This window comes from Onychostoma macrolepis, chromosome 13 (genome assembly GCF_012432095.1).
Source record: "Onychostoma macrolepis isolate SWU-2019 chromosome 13, ASM1243209v1, whole genome shotgun sequence".
Lineage (NCBI taxonomy): Eukaryota > Metazoa > Chordata > Actinopteri > Cypriniformes > Cyprinidae > Onychostoma > Onychostoma macrolepis.
Genome location: NC_081167.1, coordinates 12,233,146 through 12,260,701, shown reverse-complemented (window position 1 = coordinate 12,260,701; position 27,556 = coordinate 12,233,146). Strand labels below are relative to the sequence as shown.

Genomic DNA, 27,556 nt, shown 5'->3' with positions numbered 1-27,556 from the left:
TTAATGAGATTAATACAACACTATCAGTCACTATTGAGTGTTTGTAATAACTTCTGACTGCGATCCAATGTGGATTTTGGTCAAATGATGAGGCAGAAATAAGTTGTTAGTAACATTCTAGAAGAATTTTATGTGGAAGATACAGTTACAACTTCTGTGGGGCGTGAAGAAAAAGTAATGTAACTAGTAGTGTAACTAATTACTGTTGCCAGAAAGTAATAAGTAAAGTAACAATATTACTTTTGAAAGGAGTAACTAGTAATGAGTAATATATTACGTTCCAACACTGGTTGGCGCTATGCAAATTAATCAAAATTTTCAAAATCCGAAGCACAAAAATGAAGCGAGCAAGCATCTTTTCATTTTGCCGTCTTCTGCAAAGTCCTTTACCCAGTAACTGGGGTAAACCGCTGCCACTCTGACGACGCAAACGTACCGTGGTTCGGAACCAAAAAAACAGCAATGAATGAACAAAAACCAGTGGCAGTGTTGCCAACTAATTTTCAGGGGAAAGTTGCTAAAAGAAGGTCGATTTGTTGCTAAAAGTTGCTAAATGACTTTGTGATGTCATTGCGCGATGACGTCATTACGTAATCACGGCGCAAAATTGTCACTACATCAAATCTCAGTCAAAAAATATATTTTATGTTAATTTAGATTTGTTCGTAAAATAATATAAATGCTAATATAATATTAAAATATAATTATTTTTAAATACAAAATTGAATTATTGTTCAATAATTCAATGATTATGATTAAATTTACAAAATTTTTATTTTCTTATTAGTTAGTAAACTAAAACTACACATTCTGAACAATTATAGTTTTTAACAGTGTATTAGTAGTTATTTAGTGTGCTCCACTCTAAGTAAAGTCTGCAAAATAGGGCACAATCTATGTTAATATATATGAATTTTCCTTACTGATTTTTCACAGGTTTTTTTACCTGCATTTTAAATTACGTATTGTATTTTGTGTTTTCGAGTGCAGGGTTACAACGGATAATGGATAACGGATAATATTCTGGAAAATTACTATATAATACCTTTTCCATTTTTCTTACAGTGTACTAACTGATCAACAATCGTAGGTACAAGCTACTAACAAGGTGTATCATAAATGAACAATGATTCAATTATTCAACTATTATTATGATTATTAAATTTAACAATTGCAATCAGCAGCTAACTTAATGTTAAAAGATGTGTGTACTGCTAAGCATCTTTAATTTCCTCTTTATGTAATTTAGATGGAAAATGCATGCCTTTTTATTGTTTGAGTCACTTATCAAAAGTTGCTAAAAGTTGCCAAATAAATATAAAAAAATAGCTAAATTTGTTGCTAGGTGCTTTTGGAAGAAAAAGTTGCTAGGGTAGTCTGAAAAGTTGCTAAATTTAGCAACAAAATTGCTAAGTTGGCAACACTGACCAGTGGGAGGGGGAACAATCGAACTCAGGTTCGGACCAGGCAAGCGAACAAGTGTGAAAGCACCCTAAAACAAAACAACAAACAAACAAAATCTTCTCAAAATGTATTTTGTTTTCCACAAAAAAAGAGAGAAAATTATACATGTTTGGTGAGAGATGAGTAAATTAAGACATTTTTGGGTGAACTATTACAAAGCTGTAAAATGCTAACAATCAAAATTAACTCTTATTAGTTAAATTTGAATTTTCTCAGAGCTGAGTTAAGATCCCAGATACTGTTTCCACAGTGTCTGTATTCACAGAGTCAGTTTCCTCCTGTGTGTTTGTCCTTGCACAGCAGGGAAAGGCCTTCAAAATGTCACCCATTCCATTTGTAAGGAAGATTGAGAGGAAGGGGTCCACCAGTGGGCCAAGATAGAGAAGAAGATCAGATACAAGTCCCAAGTAGTATACATAGGAGCTTAAAGCCAATGCTTTGAGCAGAGTATTTAGGATAAAGGGAAGGTAAAGCATACTGTAATTACACAAGATGACCGCCTGCATACCCAGAATCTTGTTTCTGTTAGTCACAGGTGCTTGCCGTCTTGCACACCACAAGGCTCTAAAGGAATCCAAAAAGAAAAACCCCAGGAATGGTAGTGGGAGAAGAAGAGCTATGGAGAATAAGACGACATATCCTTGGTAAGCCAGGAAAAGTATTGCAAATGGAGCTGCCCACACGGCCAATGAAATCATGCTCGACTGCTTGAGTTTCACGCAGAAGGCATTATATTGTGGACAGGTTACCAACAGATATCGGTCCTGAGCAACACAGACCATGAACACGATGTTGGATATGATCCCAAAGTAGAATATCAGGGAGGATATGTCTGTACTCATCACACTGGTTTTCTGAGCGTCTCCCGCAGATGCCTTTGGCCGGCCGAGTATGTTGAAGATATCTGATGCGAGAAGGCTTATTAGGTAGACGGGAGCAGCCTTGCCAGTTTTTGCTTGCATGCCCATGAGGTAGATAGAAAAGCCGATGCCAGGAAGCCCAACAGCAAATGTGATCCATCTGATGATCTCTTCGATGTGGTCTATATTGATGGTGCCATTGTTCTGAGGAGCCGTGTTATTACCATCCAATACTGTGGTGTTATCCATATGTTGCAGAATCATACTGGTAGTTTCTAGTTCTTACCCAAAATGTGATTAATATATAAAAGCTGATGCATTTGGTTATATGCCATGTCAAGAAGAATATGTACTTCAGTTCCAGTAAGCAATGCGTAAAGCTATGTGGCTCTTTACTGTGGTAAACAGATCGGTATATTTTAGCTATCACAATTTTTATGGCTCTTCTGTGATCTGTTCCTGTAAGCCCTTTCATTGCTGGTTAGTCAATGCAAATATTTCCTATGTATTCACATTAGTTTTATCTATGCAAGCTCTTTGTAGAAACAGTTTGGCCCAATGAGGAGCGTAAAGTTACATATGAAAAATAAGTATATATAAAAATCTTTTAATTAAAATATTGAAATTCAAACTATGCGAAATTTTCTGACATAATTTATTTCATTGACTCACATTATATAAGATGCCAACACATTCAACAATACTGTAAGCAACAGTATGCATTTTATACAGTTTAATAACAGGTTAATAACTTAGACAATAGTAACAAAGCAAACAATTGCTAACTTAAGACCACTTGAATACTGACAATCTCTTGAAGCAAATATTCAACAGTTAATAAATATTGTTATATGATGTCTTCTCTATTTTTGCCCACAGCAGCATTCACCTGATGTTATCCTGCCCTTGCTTGGCACTAAATCTGATCATTCATTCAAATTTGTATTGTATTTTCTTTACAAAAGCACATTGGCATGGCACATTCAAGCATCACAGTCAAGCACACAGAGCTTTTAAATCTTTGACTGTTATTATATTTGAAATGTGAATGAGAATACATTATCTTTCCTGTCTGATACTTGAGTAACTGTTATGAGTATATGAAGAGGGTTGTGCCAAGGAATCACTGATAAAGTAGCGTCTGATCTGTTTTAACGAGAAAAACGTAGCGGTCCTACGCTGAATCATTTAACGTGTGCTTGTTTACAGTACATAAATAGAGCCCCAAAATTGGGGTTTTGTTTACCTTTGGCCTCCTGATTCAGAAGGTTCTGTAAACACTGCATGTATAAAATGACAAATCATAGGATGGAAACAGTTGATAATTGAGGTGCATTCACATTAGCATTTCAGTGACATTTTGTAAGCCACAGCTCACACAGAAGTCGCTTTCAAACTAAGCAGCTTCCTTTTGGTTAATGCAGCCAATCCACATGGCCAACTTGAATCTGTTATGAAATCTGCATGGGGAATTTCCAGTCGGGTGGATTCCCAGTTGAAATGACAGGATTTTGCCCCATTTAAATTCGACGAACAACCACAAATGAGAATGCACATTTGAATGCATGAATTTTATGAAGATAATGTAAGCAATGCTTGTGCATGCAGGACATGATGCCACAATGCTAGGGTGCTGCAGGTAGTTGCTAGAGCAATGCGATAAGATTTTCAATTGTTCTTAGTATGTTGCGATGCAATTGCTATGTGGTTACTAGAGTTTTCGGGTGGATGTTTACTGGTCAAATCACATGACTCGGGTCTCTACCTCCATTTTATTGGCATTTTTCCTGTTTTATCACCCGTCAGTTGAAAACTTTAAAGAGATAGTTCCCCCAAAATTCAAATTCTGTCATTAATTACTCACCCTCATGTCAGTCCAAATCTGTAAGACCTTCATTCATCTTTGGAACACAAATTAAGATCATCAACATTTTTTATGAAATCCAAGAGCTTTCTGACCCTGCATAGACAGCAAATTTCATTTTTTTCAAATTTTCATTTTTGGGTCAACTATCGCTTTAAGTGAAATCACTGAGGAAGCACCACTAATTAAACACATACACAATTTGAACTATAATTCTTTTAGCTAAATACTTGTAAACATGGATCAATGGGGATCCAAATCAGGAAGAGAAAGAAAGGGATTGAATGGATACAGGTATAAAGCAGCAGAAATCATGCTGAATCATCCATTTCATGCCATGTTAATAAAGTCTAATTGTTCAAATGTCCTCAGCATGTCTCATGTTTGAAATCTGTAGCCTTTATGTATCATTTTACAGATTTGGTGTGGTAGATATAATCAAAGCTTTCCAGATGCTTGACTTGATTTATTGCGTTTTTTTGTTATTGGTTTGTGGCCCTAGATAGATTCTCCATTATATCTGTTGTTTTGAAGACTGAATGTGAGTAAGTTTGTTTTTTGGGGCTATCTTAAGTCTGGAGAAGGCAATGAACTCTCTGTAACTGTGTCTTTGAAAGCATCAGACGATGCACCTGTTCCTGCCCTCGGGCGCAAGGCATCATCACACGACCGACTAACACAGCATCTCCTTTCTTCTCCTCTTTTGCCTGAGAGCAGAATAAGAAAGAATGAGGGATTTATTTAGACCCAAACAATGTGGGGAAATGTGCATTTTGTATATTTGTCTTACCTTCACAAAGGAAGTGCAGGGAAAAGTGGCGAAATCAGACGAGACTTGAGCACCAGGCCTGTGAGTCACTACATGTTCAGCAACCTCATCCTTCAAAGAAATAGCTTGCTTAAATAAGTGTAGGAGACATTTTAATGATGACTTTATGATTTTGAAGCATTTTTGGTTTACCTTAAGCCTATCGAGTGTGTCACTGAGCGACTGCAGTCTTGCTGTTTGCTCTAGGAGCTGCGCACTGGGACTCACTGTTCATGAAAACACAAAGACTAAAAAATTATTACTTTATAAAAAACAGAAATCTGTTTTTAAGTGTAATTATGACAGACCTGGAGATTTCCCTGTGATGTCCACCACTTTCACATTGGCACTCATCTGAAGGAGAGTATCCAGTAGTTGGTCTGTTTTGCGGTAGAGGGCGCTAGACAACACCTCAGGCCTGCAGCCCTCTCGCCAGCCCAGCTTTGGCACGTTCAGAGGAGGAAGAGATGCCAGCTGAGCACGCATCTTTTCTGCCTGCAGTCCACACAAACACACACAAAAACAAACGTGAGAATAAATCTTCAGTGCCTGCACTGGGGTAATGTACTTGTGAAGCAGCAGCAGAGACCTTTAGTCTGTTGTTCTCGTTCTTCAGGTGCTTTATACTGAGTCTTTGAGCTTCAATCTGCTGAGTCAGCAGTGGAGAATCTATCACTTGCACTCCTGCAGCCGCACACACACCTTTAACATACACACAACACATTACATGTTAACAAATACTGAGACAATTCATATGTCTTTCTAAAATATTAAATAGAAAAAAAATTCTGTATATACACCACAGTTCAAAAGTTTGGGGTCAGTATTTTTTTTTTCAGAGAAATTAATACTTTTATTTAGCAGTAAAGCCATGTATATACAGGTGCATCTCAATAAATTAGAATGTCATGGAAAAGTTCATTTATTTCAGTAATTCAACTCAAATTGTGAAACTTGAGTATTAAATAAATTCAATGCACACAGACTGAAGTAGTTTAAGTCTTTGGTTCTTTTAATTGTGATGATTTTGGTTCACATTTAACAAAAACCCACCAATTCACTATCTCAACAAATTAGAATATGGTGACATGCCAATCAGCTAATCAACTCAAAACACCTGCAAAGGTTTCCTGAGCCTTCAAAATGGTCTCTCAGTTTGGTTCACTAGGCTACACAATCATGGGGAAGACTGCTGATCTGACAGTTGTCCAGAAGACAATCATTGACACCCTTCACAAGGAGGGTAAGCTACAAACATTCATTGCCAAAGAAGCTGGCTGTTCACAGAGTGCTGTATCCAAGCATGTTAACAGAAAGTTGAGTGGAAGGAAAAAGTGTGGAAGAAAAAGATGCACAACTAACCGAGAGAACCGCAGTCTTATGAGGATTGTCAAGCAAAATCGATTCAAGAATTTGGGTGAACTTCACAAGGAATGGACTGAGGCTGGGGTCAAGGCATCAAGAGCCACCACACACAGACGTGTCAAGGAATTTGGCTACAGTTGTCCTCTCCTGAACCACAGACAACGTCAAAGGCGTCTTACCTGGGCTAAGGAGAAGAAGAACTGGACTGTTGCCCAGTGGTCCAAAGTCCTCTTTTCAGATGAGAGCAAGTTTTGTATTTCATTTGGAAACCAAGGTCCAGTCTGGAGGAAGGGTGGAGAAGCTCATAGCCCAAGTTGCTTGAAGTCCAGTGTTACGTTTCCACAGTCTGTGATGATTTGGGGTGCAATGTCATCTGCTGGTGTTGGTCCATTGTGTTTTTTGAAAACCAAAGTCACTGCACCCGTTTACCAAGAAATTTTGGAGCACTTCATGCTTCCTTCTGCTGACCAGCTTTTTAAAGATGCTGAATTCATTTTCCAGCAGGATTTGGCACCTGCCCACACTGCCAAAAGCACCAAAAGTTGGTTAAATGACCATGGTGTTGGTGAGCTTGACTGGCCAGCAAACTTACCAGACCTGAACCCCTTAGAGAATATTGTCAAGAGGAAAATGAGAAACAAGAGACCAAAAAATGCAGATGAGCTGAAGGCTACTGTCAAAGAAACCTGGGCTTCCATACCACCTCAACAGTGCCACAAACTGATCACCTCCATGCCACACCGAATTGAGGCAGTAATTAAAGCAAAAGGAGCTCCTACCAAGTATTGAGTACACATACAGTAAATGAACATACTTTCCAGAAGGCCAACAATTCACTAAAAATGTTTTTTTTTTATTGGTCTTATGAAGTATTCTAATTTGTTGAGATAGTGAATTGGTGGGTTTTTGTTAAATTTGAGCCAAAATCATCACAATTAAAAGAACCAAAGACTTAAACTATTTCAGTCTGTGTGCACTGAATTTATTTAATATACGAGTTTCACAATTTGAGTTGAATTACTTTTCCATGACATTCTAATTGATTGAGATGCACCTGTATGTATATACATATATATATATAAAACCTGAAAAAAGTATCACAGTTTGCACAAAAAAATATTAAGCAGCACAACTGTTTTCAACATTAATAATGAAAAGAAATGTTTCCTGTGCAGCAAATGAGCATATTAAAATGATTTCTTAAGGATCATGTGACACTGAAGACTGGAGTAATGATGCTGAAAAGTCAGCTTTGCATCACAGGAATAAATAAAACAAAAAAAAAAAAAATTATATATATAAAATGGGAAAAGATTTAAAGGGTTAGTTCACCTAAAAATGAAAATTCTGTCATTAATTATTCACCCTCATGTTGTTTCAAACCCATGAGACCTCCGTTCATCTGCGGAACACAAATTAAGATATCTTTGGTGGAATCTGAGAGCTCTCAGACCCTCCATAGACGTTGGTCCAGAAACGTTGCAAGGAGATCGGTAAAATAATCCATGTGACATCAGGGGTTCAACCGTAATTTTACGAAGCTACGAGAATACTTTCTGTATGCAAAGAAAACAAAAATAAGGACTTTATTCAACAGTTCGTCTCCTCTACGTCAGCGTAGCGCCATTTTGGAGAATATCCGCTGGACGGAAACTGCGTACGCTCTTCTGTGTTAGCCGCGCCACACGGATGCGTCTTCTACGTATATTTACTCTTTGATTTGAATGAAAACAGCGCATCCGGTATGATATGCACTGATGTCACATGGACTATATTTAACGATGTCCTTGCTACGTTTCTGGACCTTGATCGTGTTAGGACCCTTGCTGTCTATAGAGGATCTGAGAGCTCTCAGATTTAATCAAAAATATCTTAATTTGTGTTCCGAAGATGAACGGAGGTCTCATGAATTTGGAACAACATGGGGGTGAGTAATTAATGACAGAATTTTCATTTTTGTGTGAACTATCCCTTTAATAATATTTCACAATATTACAGTTTTACATTATTTTTTATCACATAAATGCAGCCTTGGTGAACTTCTTTGAAAAAACAAAAAAATGTACCAACCCCAAACATTTGCCATGTTAGTGTTTATTAAAATATTATATTATTTCAAAGGGAGCATTTTCTGGGTGGATAATATTAAATCCATTCACTAAATAGAGATGATAAAACGGATACATTAATTGAGATTTCAAATATTACACTGATTTACAAAGTATATATGTAAGTCATAATACGCATTATAAAAAAAAAATATATATATTTATTATTTATTTATAAAAAGTAATTAGGATTTTTTTGATTTAATGTCTAGTTGTCTGTACATTATCATACTTATTAGATGGCTACATATTATATTAGATGAGAAGAAAGAGTGCAGAGAGAGTTTTATGGCAGACATGAAATAACACGCAAGCTGTGAGGAAGGAAACTACACTGTTGAATACTACTTAAATATATTAAAGACAGGAATGTCATGATTGACCAATCATAATCAAGTATTCTGTGCAATAAATTACACCATGTTATGGTCATTTATTGCATGGCTCTTGATTGCAGTACATGCAACTTGTGAAAGGGCAATATAAGCAAGAATAACTTTCATGCACACATGCAGCTCACAGAGAGACCATGAGTGGGAGGAACAGAGAGAGGAGAGATTTAAAAGTCACACTGACAACAAATTTACCTTTTTGCTCTTCTAAAAGGAATACAAACAATGGAAGACATATTAGACCGTTTAAAATAAAGACTTAAGAAAGACATTTTAGCTTAGTGTTGAAGTTAAACTGATTCCCTTATCTGTCTCTTACCAGCACTGATGCCACAAGTCACAATGGAGGCGATGCCAGAGCCTTGACTTCCTCTCAGGCCCTCCATGGTCATCTTTGATTGGCTGTTGATTCTCTGCTTAAGCTCTAATTTCTCTGCCTCTAGTTGATCTATGTCAGCCTGGAGAGCATCCATGGTCTCCTCAAACTCCCTACAGATTATAATACCCATATTAAAAGCATTTGTTACAGTATAATGTCCCCATTACTATACTGGGACATTAAGACCCACATTAGGAGTTATGTGCAACAACCCTCTTTGTCATCTCTTACTTTTCCTTCTTTTTCAGGAGCGAAACGGTCTCATCTAGGACCGTCTGGATCTTCTCCACTCGCTCATCCGCATCTTTAGACGCACTGTCCAGCTTTTTCTCCAATAAACTGAGACGCACATTGGCCTCGCTCAGTTCCTCTCCCTAGAAACAAGTCCATTTTCGCATTATTTCAAGCTTTTTCATCTTACGCCTCTTGGCATGTCTGAGTTTGAGTTCTTCTACCTTTATTTTAAGGGATTTCTTAAGCTCTTTGATGACAGTTTCTCTGTCTTCAAGTTTGAGGCCGAGTCCTTCAGCATCAGTGATTTCTGCCCTTAGTGCCGCTGCTCGGACTTCCACAGGAGATATCTACAACAATACATGCATATTAAAACACAAGTGCAAAGATTCATAGCCGTAGAGTTAGACAGTCAGACTGAACTCAGACTTACTCCATTCTGTGGTCTTTCAGAGTCATATTCTCCCTCCTGCATAGCAGTAGCCATCTTGTTCATTGTTGCAATGACCACACTGCATGACTGGCGCAGACACTCCTGAGCGTTTATGCCCTGTGACCCATAGATCTGGAAAAAAAACAACAACAGATAACTACATTACCATTCGCTATTATATTATATTATTTGAATAAAAATAAAAAATAAAACTTAGAAGTTCCCAAAAATATCAAGCAGCACAGTTGTTTCTTGATGTTACTTGAGCAGCAGATCAGCATATTAGAATTATTTCTAAAGGATCATGTGACACTGAAGACTGGAGTAATGATGCTGAAAAATCAGCTTTGCCATCATAGAAGAAAATTACATTACATTATACAAATTACAATATATTAAAATAGAAAACAGTTATTTATAATTGTAATAATATTTCAAAATGTTACAGTTTCCACTGTATTACTGATCATACACTCTCTACGTTCTTTGTGGCGAAAGAAGGTTCTTCAGATTATGAAAAGGTAAGAAAGAAATGGTTCTTTAAAGAACCTTTGACTGAACGGTTCTTTGTGGAACCAAAAATGGTTCTTATGGCATCCCTGTGAAGATCCTTTTAAGCACCTTTATTTTAAAGAGTGTATAAGTGCTGTCTTGGTGAACATAAAAGTCATAAATGTTTTGTATGTTATTTTTATTTATTTTTTGTGGTGAGCCAGACTTGTTTTCACAAGATTCACCGAAATACTGTATACCTGTTCAGCTGCTTTAAAGGCCATGTCTTCCAGTTTGACGGCTGGCAGTCCCTCATGTTCGCTGAGAGGGGCGATAAGCTGAGCGGCTGCCGCTGCCACTTCCTGCAGCACTGCATTCACCCAGGCCAGCTGCCTTCTGCTCTCAGCCAGGGTCTCGCACACCTACACGCACATAAACCCCAGCAACGGAAGGCTTGGATATCAAAAACACATAAACAATTTAATGTATACATAATATGAACACGAGGGGTGCACATTACCTGTGGTCCAAAGCTGAGGGCAGCTGGGATGCCCGGTGCGTCTGTGCCTGGCATGCGACGACGGATCTTCTTGCAGAACTGTCGTATGTCACTACAGGAAGTGTCCAGATCCTTCAGCAGCACACAAAACGCTTCCTCGTCCTGCCCTGTCTGTATGAAGGCCCTCAGACGCCCCACCTCTACTGCCATACAGTCCAGAGCACTCTGGGTAAACTTAACAGACACATGAAGATGTGTTAAAGGTATGTGTACCGATCCAGGTTCCTCTCTTTTTGTTGAGTTGCTTACTTTGATGTGGTCTGCTAGCTGCATGGTACAGTCCTCAGGCTGTTCGGCGAGATGAATACTGTAAAGGTGCTACAACAAAGAGAAATGCATGTCAATAAATAGTTCTATTTGCTTGAAAGACAAATAGTAGTTCACCACTAGGTAAGTTTAGGTTTCAAGCTTTGGTCTGTAAATGCGGCATCAGAGATACTTTGCTGCAGTCATGATACTGAGTGAACATCTTTTTTTCTGTCAGATGGGTATGAGAATGTCAGCTTATAACTTTGACCAATCACAATGTCATATGTGAATAATATAGCAATAGCAATGATAGCGTCAGTAGTTTTCATCAAGGAGATATATTTGAGATCTCTACAATAACATCTAATTTTTTTTTAAAGAAATTAATACTTTGGATTCAGCAAGGATGGACACATTAAATTGATCAAAAGTGGCATTAACAACATCTATAATATTACAAAAAAATCCATTTAAAATAAATGCTGTTTATTTTGACACTGATGATAATAAGAAATGAGTAGCAAACTGGCATATTAGAATGAATTCTGAAGGATCATGTGACACTGAAGGCTGAAAATTCAGCTTGACGGGAATAAAACACATTTTAATGTTCAATTATAATTCAATTGTCATAACATTTTACGACACTACTGTTTTTACTGTATTTTTGATCAAATAAATGCTGTCTCGGTGAGCATATGAGTGAATTATTGGAATTAGTTGTAGAAAATAATGAAAATATATTAATGTATGAGGAATATTATTACAGCTCTGCAATGCAGGTGCTACAAAATAACATTACGCTATGATACCTGATAGTATTTAATAGCTTTAGTAAGAGGTTCCACATTGACTGTTTCATCCAGCAGGTCTTTGTATAAGAGGTCTATGAGGAAATCCAGGGATCGCTCATGAACGCTCATCTCGGAGTACAGAGAACCCACACGCTTGTACACGTCCACACTGCACTGACTCAGAGCACTGCACAAGACAGATAAAGAGAGGCAAATGCCTTTTGAGGTGCTCAGGAAATATGTCAACAGAAAATAATGCCATTCATTAATATATTTCATGAGATCTTTAATGCTCTTGAAGATGGTAGAAAGTGTAAGTTTAGGCAAACTGACTGTTCATATTTGTGCAGTGTTGCCTGTAGCAGTGTGAGAGAATAGATGAGTCCAGCAGCAAAGCTCAGCTGCTCTCCGACGGCTCCTCTCATTCCAGCCTTCTGAGAGCACGTCTCCGTCAACTCAAACTTCTCCTGAGCCTGCTTACTGATCAGCTCTGCCTGCAGCACACATGCACAAACACATTCAACCGAAACTCACAAAAAGCATATAGCAGATTGGAATGACCATGGTTTAGTGGTTAGCAACATGTATATTCAGAACGTTCACCTTGCAGATGAGTCGTGGGATGAGCAGTAGAGCCAGGATACAGTCATGGTCTCCTCCGTGTTTCAAGAAGGAGTCAGGCATAAAGGAAATCAGCAGTGACACCTGTCTGTTAGCTTGAACTACCTCCATTTTACGCAGCTCCATTTCTATGGCCTAGAATTACAAACAGACATACATTATGAGAGACAAACATCTGCAGTGTTTCCTAAAGGATTTATTTCTTTATTTATTTTTGCCAGCAGGGGGTATCCATCCTCTAACAACACAAACAATAACTAGTATTTAATAGGTAAGAATTTTTATGCTTTTGAAAGAAGGTTTAATGCTTTTGGTCAAAAACACAGTAAAAAATTGATACTATTTCAATTATTTTCTATTGTAATATACTTTACAATGTCATTTATTCCTGTGATGGCAAAGCTGAATTTTCAGCTGCCGTTACTCCAGTCTTCAGAAATTATTCAAAATCTAGAATAATCATTCTAATGAAAATAAAGTAAAAAACATCTATTTAGTAAAACAAGTATAAATGTTTTCAAAAAACACTTTTAACATATATGTGCTATTAATGTGCTAGTATTAAAAATCTTGCAAGCCCCAAACTTTTGAACAGTAATATACACTAATAAACATTTGAAGTGGATCAAAACCTTTCATTAAAGTTGTCCTAAAACCTAAACCAAAATGCATTCTTGTCTTAGGACAACTTTGATGAACTTTTTTGATCCACTTCAAATGTTGACTAGTGTATTTTATTGCTACTCAGCTAAACAATGTCATATGAATAAAAAGACAGCTGTTAACCTCTGGCTTATTTTGAGTTCAATATAATTCTGCAGTTCAGTGAAGAAATTAATCATCTGACAATTCAATTCAAAATTCAAAAAACCAATGACTCCTGTGTTCAGTTCAGACTGATTCATTAAAAACGAACGAAAAACAAATCATGAATTAGTTTGTGAATTTCATCTGTTCAAACAAACTCTTTATTGAAAATCACTGGACTACATAAAAAGAAGCAATTTTTTAATAAAGTGGTTGTATGAACATTTTATTACCTGGATGTTTTAATAAGAATAGCAGTGCAGGAAACGCTGTGTTAGTGTTCAGTGGATTCACCTTGGCGTAAGCTTTGGTTTCTGCAAATTTGATCTTGAAATCGAAGATCTCTGCAGGCTGTTGCTGCTGCTCGGTGCTAGCTTCCTGTTGGCTCATCAGCTCCCTGTTCACCTCCTGCTCCACACACACACACACACACAGATACACACACAAACTGTGTGATGTACGTGTCCCATTTGATTTGTGAGGTCTGCATTTTAAGCCGTATTAATGTGTTGTGGTTTGTATGTTCAGCACCTGCAGGTTTGCGGTGAGCTCTCTGTATTTCTGGATGGTCTGCTGATAGTCTGCCACCGTTTCTTGTGCCGCCTCCACCCGCTTCTCCGCCTCCCTGATGCTGGCAGCACTCAGATCCAACTGCTCTCTCAACTCCAGCTCCGTCTCTCTGGCATTCTCCTGCAGCTCATCATTCATCTCATTGATGGCTTCCTACATCAACACATGCACACAAACCTCAGTATACTGTTACATCATGGCATACACTTCTACACAAACTCTTCAAACACTCACCAGATCTGTGACAGTTTCTCTGAGCTCCCGTACTTTCTCCTCCAGGTCCAGATTACGCTCCGTCAACATCTCCACCATCTCCTCCGCCCCGAGAGCAGCATCCACCTAACACACGAGCACACACATATTAGAGTGATTATTACCACATCTATGACTAGGGGTTCACTGATCTTGACTAAATCACTTTTGCAACTTTAATAATAAGAAATATATATTTAATTTACACAGTGACGAATATGCAGTGTTTTTATGCATGTGATTATACAATTCTTTTTTTTTTTTTTGTGATGACACTGGTGATAAGAATCATGAAATTTCAATGGTATAAAAATTTTTGATATCATAAAGACCATATTTAAAGCAAAAATAACAATAGTCTGATAAATATTGTTACAGTGAAATAAAATTACTCATATCGTGAGACAATTTATGTTACTGCACTGACAAATAGCACCAAAAAGTATGCCATGGTATTATTCTGTTTTATTAGACACGAAACAATGACAATAATTTTATATTTTCATTTTTTAATATAATATAGCCTTGTGGGCAGCGTGTCTATATATAGTGCCTTGTGCTACGGGCTTGAGGACCTTTCCCGATCCCGCCCCCTCTCTCTCTCCCACTTTTCTACACTGTCCTATACTAATAAAAATGCCAAAAATAAATCTTTAAAAAATTTAAATGTAAAACATTTCTTTGAAATATTTTTTTCCTATGAAATTGCAATGGAAAAAACATGGCATTCATTGAAAAGCACTATAGTATTCAGTGCCATAGTATTCTTTGAAGTACGTACCTTATGATATCGTCATGCATTTTTGGACATGGTACCATGGTACATAAATATGATATTCATTCAGTACCATGGTTCAATGATATACCATATGTTATCATCACTGAACCATGATTTCACCTGAGTATTTTTTTGCAAGGGTAGTTAAATGTTACTAGAATGTCCAGTGTTGCAAAAGGACTTTTCTCTTGAAAAATATTATTATATTTATTTTACAATGTAGATAATAATAGTAATAAAAATAAAATTATATTATTACAAATATTATAATATATTATTATTTTAATATGTAACATTATAATATTTATCATATATTTATATAAATGAATTATATCTCTTGAAGTCACAGAAATATAGTGAACTCTAATATCTTTCAGTTTTAATAGTGGCATGACTCACTTGCTCTTTGAGCTCATCAATTGTTTTTTCAGCCATCTTCATTTCCTCCTGTAGCTTCTCTTTCTGGCATCTCAGCGCATCCAGCTCAAAATTCTTCTTTTCCATTAGCTTCTGTTGCTTTGCATGCTCTTGTTTCTCTGATGCAGACAAGTCACGCATCCTAATGCACAGAGCAGTTGATATTATGATCTTCACAGAGCACAACCACAATCAAACAACACTGATGTAAACCATGGGACTCATTACACACTCACCTCACCAAAGCCTCCTTCAGTCGAGCATTCTGCTCCTCTAACTGCTTCACATGGAAACTAGATGCTGCTCCATCTGATCCTGCAGGCCAATTTTTTATAGGTTAATAAGCACATATTGTGGTCTTCAATGAATACTAACACGTACATGTACTGTGAAATTTGGGGGTCGGTAACATTTGTTTTTTTGTAAAGAATATAATACATTAATTCAATTGATCAAAAGTGGCAGTAAAGACATTTCAGTCATGACAACTCGGAACATTTTAGCATGGTGATGGATATGACAATATTAATGTATTTGGTTTTGGCAGAATAGATCTGCTACGCTGCTGCTGAATTGCTGTTGGTTATTGCTGTAGTTGTAGATTATTGCTGCTGCTGCTGCAAGCAAGTACAGGAACTTGCTACTGCCAATGCATATGGCGATACGGTGCCATGAGTATTTAAGACATACTGCTGCTGCACAAATAGCATATAAAATAACCCTGTAGCAAATCTATACAGGTGGAGCTGGGGAAGGTGGAGGGTTTCAGAGAAACTCTGATAGTGTGCTGCAGGAATCTGAAGTGAATGCTAGCCAGCCATATAAATGCAAGGCAGTAAGCTCATTGGCTGCATATGCAGCATGAACCAATCAGCTTGTGCCAAGTCGTTTAACTCTGAATAAACGAATATCAGTTACGTTAACACCTCGTCAGCCTGTGCCATCTAGAGTTTCATGACTGAACTATATATTACGTGACCCCAGACTTCTGAACAGTAGCGTATGTTTAGGTGTGTTTGTACCTTTTTCCTCTATCTCATGTTTGAGTATCTCCAAGTCCATGGTCAACTCCTCCACTCTCTCTTTAAGAGCGTCAGCCTCCAGTTGCAGTGACTCGGCCCGCTCTTCAGCCATCTCCTTATCCAGTGTGGCCATCTCAATGGCATCTGCTGTATCTGCCATCTCTTCCATGTAGTGCTCTTTAGCTTCAAGAGCTTCATTAGCTTCCTACATAACAAGATATCAGCCACTTTCGTTATCCATACTCTGACATTTATCATGATATATTCCTGTGCAGTAACTTGATACCTTCTTGGCCTCCTTGAGTTGTTTCTGCAGTTCATTTTGTTGTTCCTGCATCTTACTCTTCCACTCCTGCAACTGCTCCAGCTGAATCTTGTGCTTCTCAAGCTCCTTCAGCTTTGCCTTGTCCTCTGTCCTCTTCATCTTCAGCGTCTCCAGCTTCTCCTCCAGATCCTTCACCTGGGCACGCAGTGACTCCTCTTCCTGCAAGAGAGTGCATGCATGCATGCAGAGTGCAAACACTGTAAGAGATCTTTTACATTTACATGAATATCAGAGAAAAGTCATGCTGTGGTTTTTGTTGCTCAATAGTTCTGAACTTTCTAAATGATTTGGGTGTTTTTTCAACTACTGGCACTTTTGGCCCTGTGGACTTTTAAAAAACCAAAATCTCGTATAACACACTATTTCTCTCTCACTACTAGCATATTTGATTTGTCCACTAACAAAGTGTAAATATATACATTAATGGAGAATTCTGTAATTTTTTCATTCATTTCTATTACATCTCAAAATATGTATGGTGTTTAAAAGTTTTTGGAAATGTTAGAATTTGGACATTTCATTTCCATTATTTTTCCCTCATTCGTGTTCTTCACACATCACATGTCTCAAATTTCATCTCAAGCTCTTTACTGACACTGTTGTCTCCCTTATAAGTACACTAACTTTGCAAAAAACTTTATCACAGGCAAAATTGTTCCGTGTGATGGAAAATGTGGCACAACTCTGTGACAGATGTTGTTAATTTTACAATTTTGTATAAATAATTTTCACAATATAAAAATGTAAATGGTTTTTGATGATTTTACTCATTGTTTAGATCATGGTTTTAAAAATATTGAGCATTTTGAACAACTTAATTAATATTTTTATGATTGATTTTAATATTTTTAAAATTGAATGTCTGAACCTGGGACAAGGTTAGATAATAAAATCTTTTAAAGTCATCTGAACTGTAGTAAAAATAAATGAATGTATGAAAAAATAAAGAGTTCCCTTGACCGTTTTAATGTGTCTATATAACTTTTTTGCTAATAAAAATCATTCATTCATTCACTACTGTTCAAAAGTTCAGGGTCAGATTTTTTTTTTTTAAAGAAATTAATACTTTTATTCAGTAAGAATGTATTAAACTGATCAAAAGTGTTAGTAAAAGCATTTATTTATATACATAAAATACATGTTGTTCATTTAAACTTTCTATTCAACAAAGAATCCTTCAAAAACTAAATTTAAATTAAATTATTTTATTTTATATTTTATAAAATAATATAACTGTATTTAACATTAATAGTAAGAAATGTTTCTTAAGGCAGCAAATCAGCATATTATAGTGATTTTTGACGTATCATGTAATGGCTGCTGAAAATTCAGCAGAAGGGAATAAATTACATTTTAATAATAAAATGTTTTCAAATAAAAACTGTTATTTTAATTTGAGACTATATTTCACAATTTTTATTTTGTTACTGTAGTAATAAATGCAAACATGGTTAATATAAGAGACTTCTTTCAAAAACATTAAAAAAATCTTGCCCACCCCAAACTTTTGAACAGTACTGTAACTTCACCCAAAGTAAAAAAACAAAACAAAAAAAAACACCCATTTATAATCAATAAACAGATCAATAGCCTTTGGCTGAGTTTTTCATTACATCTGTGACCTTGACAACTAAAAACCTTTACAGACATTTTCGCAGTGAAAATGATGCAAAAGTGAATACTGCGACTCATTCTAGTTTAAAAATTAACACAGAACGAAAGTAGTGGTTATATTTGTGTCTGGAACCATGTGTGACCTTGGTGGGTCCCGGGATGGGAGGAGCGCCGGGTGAGGGCAGTGTTCCCACAGGTGAAGGTATAACTGGAGCAGCCAGTGGTGTTTGGGCAGGCGTGCTGGGTTCACTGCTGCTTATCTCTCCAGCAGAAGCTGATCCTGAGCCCACCTTCACCCCCACTCCAGCCCGCGTTTGCTGAAAGACACATGCAGAAATCACTGAAAAACTCTCCAATGAATCACATCAACTACGAACTTTAATTTAGCAAACACAAGCACACACAGACGAGACCTGCAGGACTGAGCTCACCTTGGGCCTTCTGGTGGTGGTCTGAGGAGAAGACAAACGTATACAGATATATGACCACCACAGGTCAGTAGACAGATGAAGAATAGAGAATCAAGGAAAAATAGGAGAAAACACATATATAGTAAAGATTAGTAACAGAAAAAAGGCACATGCATTAAAAAAGACCTGAAGAATCTGTGTGAGTCTCAATAAACGACTTGCACAATTTTTTCCATCACATGATGATAAGCTCTGCTTGTGTCTTTAATATCAAAAATGTTCTTTTAGCACATAAAGAGTCAAACACTAACCCGCTCTATGGCACTATCTGTCTGCCCGCAAAGCAGAGTGCCTGGCACCAACCGGGTCAAACAAGTACACTCGTTTACATACAGGCATGCACACATACACGCACAGACGGTCAGCACATGTTTGTACTGTTGTAGAGTTCATGTTATTGATATAAACCTGTTGTACATATATTTTATGGCAAACACAATACACATAATATGAAAAAATTTTAAACTGTATGCCAGTTACATAAGTTACACAAAAGACTGGGGTCAGTAAGATTTTAAATAAGTTTTTTTGCTCACTAAGGCTGCATTTACTTTATGATAAAAACAGTAAATCAGCAATATTACGAAATATTTTTACAATTGTAAATAACTATTTTCTGTTTTAATATATTTTAAAATTTTATTTATTTCTGTGATGCAAAGCTGAATTTTCAGCAGCCATCACTCCAGTCTTCAGTGTCACATGATCCTTCAGAAGTCATTCTCTGCTGATTTGCATCTTAAGATTTTTTTTATTATCAATGTTAAAAACAGTTATGCTGCTTCATATTTTGATGGAAACGTGATTTATTTCAGGACTCTTTGCCAAATAGAAAGTTCAAATAAATAGTTTAAATACATTTTTGTAGCATCATAAATGTCTTTTCTGTCACTCTCAGTAAATTTAATGCACTTTTGCTAAATTAAAGTATTAATTTCTTTCAAAAAAAATCTTACTGACCCCATTTTTTTAAATATAATGTATATACATACAGTGCCCCTAAAAGACAAATTATGAATTTCATTCCACTGGAAGAAAAATTAAAAAAAACAACATAAGTGTTTTTTTCACAGGAACTGAATAATTTCAACTATGAATATGATCAACTAACCAGAAAGTGTCCAAATACTAATAATTTTGAACCATATGTCTATTGTTTTATTATTTGAAATCAGAACAAACTTGTACTTGTAAGGTATGATTTTGCTTTATTCATTTAACATAAATACCACATTTTGATATTCTGTATTAAAATATAAAAACATTCAAATATTTTAGGTTAAATACTTTTTGTGGCCACTGTACATCATCAGATCATTTTAGTTATAGTCACCTATTAACAGAACAAAATGTACTAATCACTCTCTAAACACTAACAATAGGAAACAACCTATCACATGCGCTGACATACCAACAATCAAACAGAAAATCATCTCCAAAATCAGTTAGACAATAAACCACTGAGCATTTTGCATGCCACAGAAGTAGTAAACAATCTTTTGTACCTTACGAGTCGTAGGTGCCTGTCTCATATTGACGATTGAAGAGGAAACACACAAACAGGTGCGCACACACACACACACACCAGGTGCAGAAAAAGAGCAGGAAGAAGGATTCAGTCACATTAACAGCAGATCGAGATGAGAGCAGGCCAAGCCCACAGCAAAGCCACAAACACACTCATACAGCAGTTGGCAAGTGCTAGCCAGACACACACACACACACACACACACACAGCGACGGTGTTGCAGGTTGTCTCCGCTGCAGCTGAAATGACTCTCCTCTCCTGCACTGCAGTGATTAAATCCTTTTTTTCCAACCGGAACTGAACCGAGCCCCTTTCTAAACACTTATCTGATTATAACACTGTCCTTGAGGCTCTGCTAAACAGTAGCCGCCTCTCTCTGTCTGCATCCATCTCTGGCTCTCCTGCTCTCTGCACTCGTAAGCTCTCAGTGCCTCTCTGCTGTGCCAACGGCTGCCTAGCAAGCACATTACATCACTACACATCCACCCCTCCCTCCAGACGAGAGAGAGACAGGCTGGAACAATAGCGGAAAGAGGGAGAGAGGGAGGGACTGATGGGAGTCTGGCTCGTATCCTAGCAACACTCCATTAGTATCTCTATGGGCTCTCCAGTCTGTGAATGCAGGCAGACCATGTTTTAGCAACTTATAGTTTAAACTTAGACACAAGTTTAACACATATAGATATGTAAACCCAAAAATATTGTTATTTAATGTTAGTTACATTACGTACTGGGAACTTGTTGTAAAGTCTTACCCTTAGTTCTTTATAAACAATTTTAAGTGTTTCTGTAAGGTTTTAAATGCATTACTGCGGTTTATAAGAGCAGGCACATCGTTATTTGAGGATCCATTACAGAACGGAGTGGGGAGGGAGGGAGACAGATTGATATATCACATTACAGCTCTGCAAGAAAGAAAAGTGATGTGTAGTAGAAAACAGAGAGAGGGATGAACAAACATGAAAAATAATCCTGGACCTTCACTGTTATCTCTCTGCATTCTGTCTTCATTTGTCATGTCATATGAACCGCCTGCATTTATTATTTGTGACTTAGTGCTGAATAGAACTAACACCTAATATTACAGATTTCATATAATGAAGCTTGTTGCAAAGTTTTGAATGCGTTTTATCACAGAACCTTTTTTTGTGATGTAACACTTTGTTATATATATATATATATATATATATATATATAAACCTAAAAATAACATTTAAAAAATATATATTTTTAAAAATTAGCATTAGATGCTATTCATATTAACAGATAGGCTACAATGCTATTTACAGTATATTTGTATTATACAGTGCCCTCCAAAAGTATTGGAACAGTAAAGACAAAATTGCTCTGTTGGCTGTGGAGTCAAGACATTTACAAATATGATTAAAAGATGAATATGAGACAAAACTACAGAATGTCACATTTTATTATTTGGGTGATTCAACACATAGATGTTCTACAGGCTAAGAAGTTCAGCACTTTTAGAGTTTCATCCTCCTATCTGATGTGAGCATAAGTATTGGGACAGTTGCCTCACAGGTCTTTCTAAGTGATCAGCTATGTCCTGTTGCATTAATTCTTCAGATATTAAAAGCAGGGAATGTGTCGCATCAGTTATTTTCATTGATTCTGCATTCTGAATCTTGCATTCGATGATGACACACACAAACCAGGATGAAGATGAGGGAGCTGACTTTGAGGGAAAAGCAAGCAATTTGGATGCTAAAAGAAAAGAGGAAGTCAATTTTGACGACACCAGCAACCAACAACTACCTGATCGGCTGAGAAAACAACAGTAGTTGATGACAGACAAATCATAAAAGCTGTGAAAATGAACCCTAAAAGATGTGTCTGTAAAATCACCAACAACTTCCAGAAAGCTGGGGTGATGCTCTGACAAATTACTGTCCTCAGGAGACTTTGACACAGAGTTACAGATGCTACACAGCAAGATACAAACCTCTGACCAGCTCCAAAAATAGAAAGGCAAGATTAGAGTTTGCAAAAAAGCACAAAGGTGAGCCAGAAGAGTTTTGGAACTGTGTTTATGGACCGATGAGACAAAGATGAACCTTTATCTAAGTGATGGGAAAGCAAAAATGTGGAGAAGAAAAGGGAACTGCAATGATCCCAAGCATACAGCCTCATCTGTAAAGCATGGTGGAGGTGGTGTCATGACATGGGCATGCATGACTGCCTCTGGAACAGGCCCTCTCAACTATACTGATGACTTAATGTATGGTGACAGTAGCAGAATGAATTTGGAAGGGTACAAAACCATCTTGCCTACCAATATTCAAGAAAATGCCACCAGATTGATTGGGAAGTGCTTCATATTGCATCAGGACAATGACCCAAAACACCTGCCAGTTCAGTCAAGGAATTTATAAGGGCAAAGAAATGGAAAGTCTTAGATTGCCCAAGTCAGTCTCCAGATTTAAATCTGATTAAACATGAATTTCACCAGCTGAAGAGGAGAGTGAAGGCAGAAACTCCCCAAAACAAGCAACAATTGGAATTGGCTGCATTAAAGGCTGGGAAAAGCATTTCAAAGGATGAGACCAAGAGTCTATGATGTCTATGGGTCACAGACTCACTGCTGTGATTGTGCGAAAGGGATCTGCAACTAAATAATATCTTTTAATCTTTTACATCTGCCTTATGTTTAACTGTCCCAATACTTATGCTCACATCAATGAGTGGGATGAACTCTAAAAGTGCTGTTCTTTTTTTTTTGGTAAAACATGTATGTGTTGAAACGGCTAATAATAAAATGTGACATTCTGTAGTTTTGACTCATATTCATCTTTTCATCATATTTGCAAATGTCTTGACTCCACATTAAAGGCTGGGAAAAGCATTTCAAAGGAATTCAAAAGAACAATTTTGTCTTCACTGTTCCAATACTTTTGGAGGGCACTGTATATTATATTATACACTCTCAGAAAAAAAAAACTTTCACTGCTACAAAAGCTTACACTGGGCTGTATACCTATATTTATATTTTATATACAATGTTTGCACATTTTTGTGTTGTTTTCTTTATAATTTTGGATTCCTACTAGGACTGGACAATAATTCAATATCAATAGACTATTTACCGCAATGTAATTTTTTTAATAACGGTGACATGATTTTGAAACACATTTCCGATATTTCAATATACATCACCATTAATCACCATTTGTGGCGGTTGACTTCATTGGAAAAACATGAGCACGTTGCGATGACATTTTTCTTTTTTAACTGATATAAAGTAGTGTTCATGAATGCAGCACTGTTTTGTGTGCACTGCAGCCGTTACCGGGGAAACCACTGTTTCTGCCGCTCCAAAAGCGCCTCCTGCTGGCAGAGAATGAATTTGCATTTTCAATAAACCCATCTCCAGCAACATGTTTTTGTTGTTGCTCACTCTTTTTTTCAGTTTTCTGCAGCATATTGATATCGGAATTATATTGTATCGACTGAAATTAAGAAATACAGCCTGTCGTGATATAAATTTTGGCCATATCGCTACAAAGATTTTTTGAGTTTCTTTAGTTATTCACGGATCCACCATGGTTTAATCCATGGGATAAGATTAAGTAACTTCGGTGGATTATTAAAATTGGCAAAAAGCAGCTTGTAAAAGCTTAACACTCACTGTGACTTTAGCTTTAAGCAATAAAGTAAACATAAACCCCACATTTACCAACTGTTGTTTCAATTACCAAATTTATGCTGAGTTTATTTATGTAGAATCAAGGTTTAAGACAGTTAAACACAGGTCCTCTTCTCCATTAATGTCCATTTATACTTTCAACTTCAGGGCAAGAGCACCAAGCAATTCATACTGACAGCCTGAACTAGATAACCTCCTAAATAGCATTACCCCAAGCACTGACATTTAGAAGAAAACGCTGGGATGCACACACACGGCTTTCAAGTCCAATATTTCAGTGGTGATCTTATGACATGACAGTTAATGCTAAGCCAGGCTGCAGTACAAGGTTTGTCTCAGAGGGAAGGAAATGCTCAGTCTTTCATCAAACAGTCTTGTATCATAGTCAAACACAATGCATATTTACAATACACAAATGTACAGTATATATATATATATATATATATATATATATATATATATTTTATATATATAATTTAGTGATGTAAAAATAGTGCATAATCTTTCATGATTCTTTTACATTTTACATCATAACATTTATTTCCTTTCAAAATCCTAAAACTTTCTTTAGGTGTAAACTACATTTTAAATCTTAGATTGTCTATGTGGTCTCAGCCTTTTTTATAATAATTGTATATCGATATAAAATAGTGTGAATATTGGTTCTGAAATGTATATGAGGATGAACAAATATAAATATGTAGTGAATCAATTTAGGGCTTTTGTGTCAATCTTTACCTCCAATTTATGAGATAAATGACTATGATAGCTATAGAGCCCTCACATAAAGAAAGAAATGTGCATTAACGCTCTTAAGAATATATAAAATAATGCATATTAATTAAAATCACACTGACCACAACTCTTTTTTTTTTACTATTTTCAAGGATTCTGCAATCTCAGTAACAAAGACATGGTGAATACCTAACCTGAACACACCAAAAGCACTACATACTGTAAAATATAAGAAAAAATATAAATATAAATATAAATCAAATCTCTTTCACTCACACGTTCACTAGGTCTGTCTCGCACACATAAAAACATCGTACTCAGAATGCTAATTCATAATATCCATTTAAAAGCAGTCATTCATCAAAGTACACTGCCATCCAGCTAGCAAAGCACTCTAGCACACATGAATAAATGTACATAAAATTAACAGAAACAATATAGAAACACTCCTGATGAACACACACACACACACACAGGTAATGTGCTGTTTGTGCGATGCCATGCAGCAGAGCTGTTCAATATTGCCATTGCTATGGAAACAGAGGTTAGAGAAACATGCAGCACCTTTTTGGGTTTGGTTCCTCGCTGCTGACTCAGACGGAGGAGGAAGAGGTGACAGATTAAAGTTTAATCAGTCAGTGTGTTTGTAATGAGCATGAATGTCTCTCACATACAAACACACCAAGACTACCATGTAAACAGCGTAATAATCTTTTTGTATCTTAGACAGAAATGTTATGTGTCTGTGACACAAACAGGTTGCGTTCATGCATGTTTGCATTAGTGAGTGTAGACTTAGGACTACTTGTGAAAAATAAGTGGGTAGTTGACATATTAATGTGTCCTATGGTGTGATGGAAAATAAATAAATAACCTCTAACATTGAAGATAAACCTCTCTCATGCTATTTGTAACTCTAAGAATGAAGATACATTTTTCTCATGTTATTTGTTATGAGCATTAATTTTTGCTATGTCACACCATAGGACACAGTCCAATTTTTATTTGTCAACAACCAAAGTACACTTTAGCATATTTTTAAAAAGAGTATTTATATACTAAAGTGCAAACTGAATGTAATATTTTCAGACCCCTAATAGTATGTTATTTACAATAAATGAAAATGTATTATATTTATAGTAAATGCAACTTAAAATTGCTTTTTGATCCATTTAAGTAGGATTTAAGTACAGCATTATGGGTAATTTCATAATTATTGCATAATTATTATTACAGTTGAATGTACTAACAAGCACTTATGGTAAACTAAAATATACTTTAATATTGTTTCTACTGAAACTTGTGTGACGTGTATTAAAATATATTTGCAATTACACATTTGTGACCCTGGACCACAAAACCAGTCTTAAGTGTCAATTTTTCAAAATTGAGATTTATACATCATCTACAAGCTGAATAAATAAGCTTTGCATTGATGTATGGTTTGTTAGGATCGGACAATATTTGGCTGAGATACAACTATTTGAAAATCTGGAATCTGAGGGTGCAATAAAATCTAAATATGGAGAAAATCATCTTTAAAGTTGTCCAAATGAATTCTTAGCAGTGCATATTACTAATTAAGAAAGACATTTTTATATATTTACAGTAGTAAATTGACAAAATATCTAATATGATCATTACTTAATATACTAATGATTTTTGGCATAAAAGAAGAATCAATAATTTTGACCCATACAGTGTATTGTTGGCTATTGCTACAAATATACCCCAGCAACTTAAAATTGCTTTTGATCCATTTAAGTAGGATTTAAGTACAGCATTATGGGTAATTTCATAATTATTGCATAATTATTATTACAGTTGAATGTACTAACAAGCACTTATGGTAAACTAAAATATACTTTAATATTGTTTCTACTGAAACTTGTGTGACGTGTATTAAAATATATTTGCAATTACACATTTGTGACCCTGGACCACAAAACCAGTCTTAAGTGTCAATTTTTCAAAATTGAGATTTATACATCATCTACAAGCTGAATAAATAAGCTTTGCATTGATGTATGGTTTGTTAGGATCGGACAATATTTGGCTGAGATACAACTATTTGAAAATCTGGAATCTGAGGTGCAATAAAATCTAAATATGGAGAAAATCATCTTTAAAGTTGTCCAAATGAATTCTTAGCAGTGCATATTACTAATTAAGAAAGACATTTTTATATATTTACAGTAGTAAATTGACAAAATATCTAATATGATCATTACTTAATATACTAATGATTTTTGGCATAAAAGAAGAATCAATAATTTTGACCCATACAGTGTATTGTTGGCTATTGCTACAAATATACCCCAGCGACTTAAGACTGGTTTTGTGGTCCAGGGTAACATTTGTAATGATAAAGTTGCAATTAATTTAAAATGTATAATCTTAATTTAAAGCGTGACAAAAGATTCTTGAAACAATGATTTAAAAAGTACTTTAAAGTAAATCTACAAAATGCACATTTTATGTGTACTTAAGTGTGTTAAGAAACAATACTGTATTATCTGCAAGTAGTTTTTTTTGTTTTTTTTAAATATCCTTTTTAAGATTTGAAGTGCACTACAAGTGCACGCTCAATACAATTATGCACACTTCTTTTTCACAAGGTACAAGAGAGAAAGACTATGTGTGTGTTCATGCAATATAGTATGTATTTTTTGTTTGGGAGGAATTACAAAGTGCAAAGGCATGCTTGTTAAATTCATGTACGAGGTGAAATCAGAGGGACATCAGAAACATGGTTCAC

At 36.1% G+C, this 27,556-nt stretch overlaps 2 protein-coding genes across 8 annotated transcripts in view; both read right to left on the bottom strand.

Moving 5' to 3' along the window:
* Positions 1 to 1,192: 1,192 nt before the first annotated feature.
* Positions 1,193 to 2,739, bottom strand: si:ch211-132e22.4 (ovarian cancer G-protein coupled receptor 1). The gene has a single exon (XM_058796386.1). It carries the CDS (start codon positions 2,586 to 2,588, stop codon positions 1,677 to 1,679), a length of 912 nt encoding a protein of 303 aa, XP_058652369.1. The 5' UTR covers positions 2,589 to 2,739; the 3' UTR covers positions 1,193 to 1,676.
* Positions 2,740 to 2,962: 223 nt separating this feature from the next.
* Positions 2,963 to 27,556, bottom strand: part of dctn1b (dynactin 1b) — a 35,053-nt gene continuing 10,459 nt past the window's right edge. For 2 of the 7 annotated variants that reach the window (XM_058796382.1, XM_058796378.1), the window contains exons 5-30: positions 25,363 to 25,386; positions 20,380 to 20,397; positions 18,836 to 18,856; positions 18,548 to 18,721; positions 16,752 to 16,949; positions 16,466 to 16,670; positions 15,680 to 15,758; positions 15,426 to 15,585; positions 14,231 to 14,335; positions 13,958 to 14,149; positions 13,721 to 13,834; positions 12,602 to 12,754; positions 12,332 to 12,492; positions 12,017 to 12,185; positions 11,205 to 11,273; positions 10,917 to 11,129; positions 10,657 to 10,818; positions 9,905 to 10,036; positions 9,696 to 9,821; positions 9,472 to 9,614; positions 9,181 to 9,350; positions 5,586 to 5,698; positions 5,305 to 5,491; positions 5,150 to 5,223; positions 4,979 to 5,068; positions 2,963 to 4,895 (exon numbers count right to left, since the gene is read on the bottom strand). In XM_058796382.1, the coding sequence (XP_058652365.1) occupies positions 4,758 to 4,895; positions 4,979 to 5,068; positions 5,150 to 5,223; positions 5,305 to 5,491; positions 5,586 to 5,698; positions 9,181 to 9,350; positions 9,472 to 9,614; positions 9,696 to 9,821; positions 9,905 to 10,036; positions 10,657 to 10,818; positions 10,917 to 11,129; positions 11,205 to 11,273; positions 12,017 to 12,185; positions 12,332 to 12,492; positions 12,602 to 12,754; positions 13,721 to 13,834; positions 13,958 to 14,149; positions 14,231 to 14,335; positions 15,426 to 15,585; positions 15,680 to 15,758; positions 16,466 to 16,670; positions 16,752 to 16,949; positions 18,548 to 18,721; positions 18,836 to 18,856; positions 20,380 to 20,397; positions 25,363 to 25,386 (3,390 nt within the window). In that variant the 3' untranslated portion in view covers positions 2,963 to 4,757. Of the gene's footprint in view, positions 4,896 to 4,978; positions 5,069 to 5,149; positions 5,224 to 5,304; positions 5,492 to 5,585; positions 5,699 to 8,933; positions 9,069 to 9,180; positions 9,351 to 9,471; positions 9,615 to 9,695; positions 9,822 to 9,904; positions 10,037 to 10,656; positions 10,819 to 10,916; positions 11,130 to 11,204; positions 11,274 to 12,016; positions 12,186 to 12,331; positions 12,493 to 12,601; positions 12,755 to 13,720; positions 13,835 to 13,957; positions 14,150 to 14,230; positions 14,336 to 15,425; positions 15,586 to 15,679; positions 15,759 to 16,465; positions 16,671 to 16,751; positions 16,950 to 18,547; positions 18,722 to 18,835; positions 18,857 to 20,379; positions 20,398 to 25,362; positions 25,387 to 27,556 lie in introns of those variants that run through there. The other 5 variants (XM_058796379.1, XM_058796384.1, XM_058796381.1 and 2 more) reach the window with 5 other exon arrangements.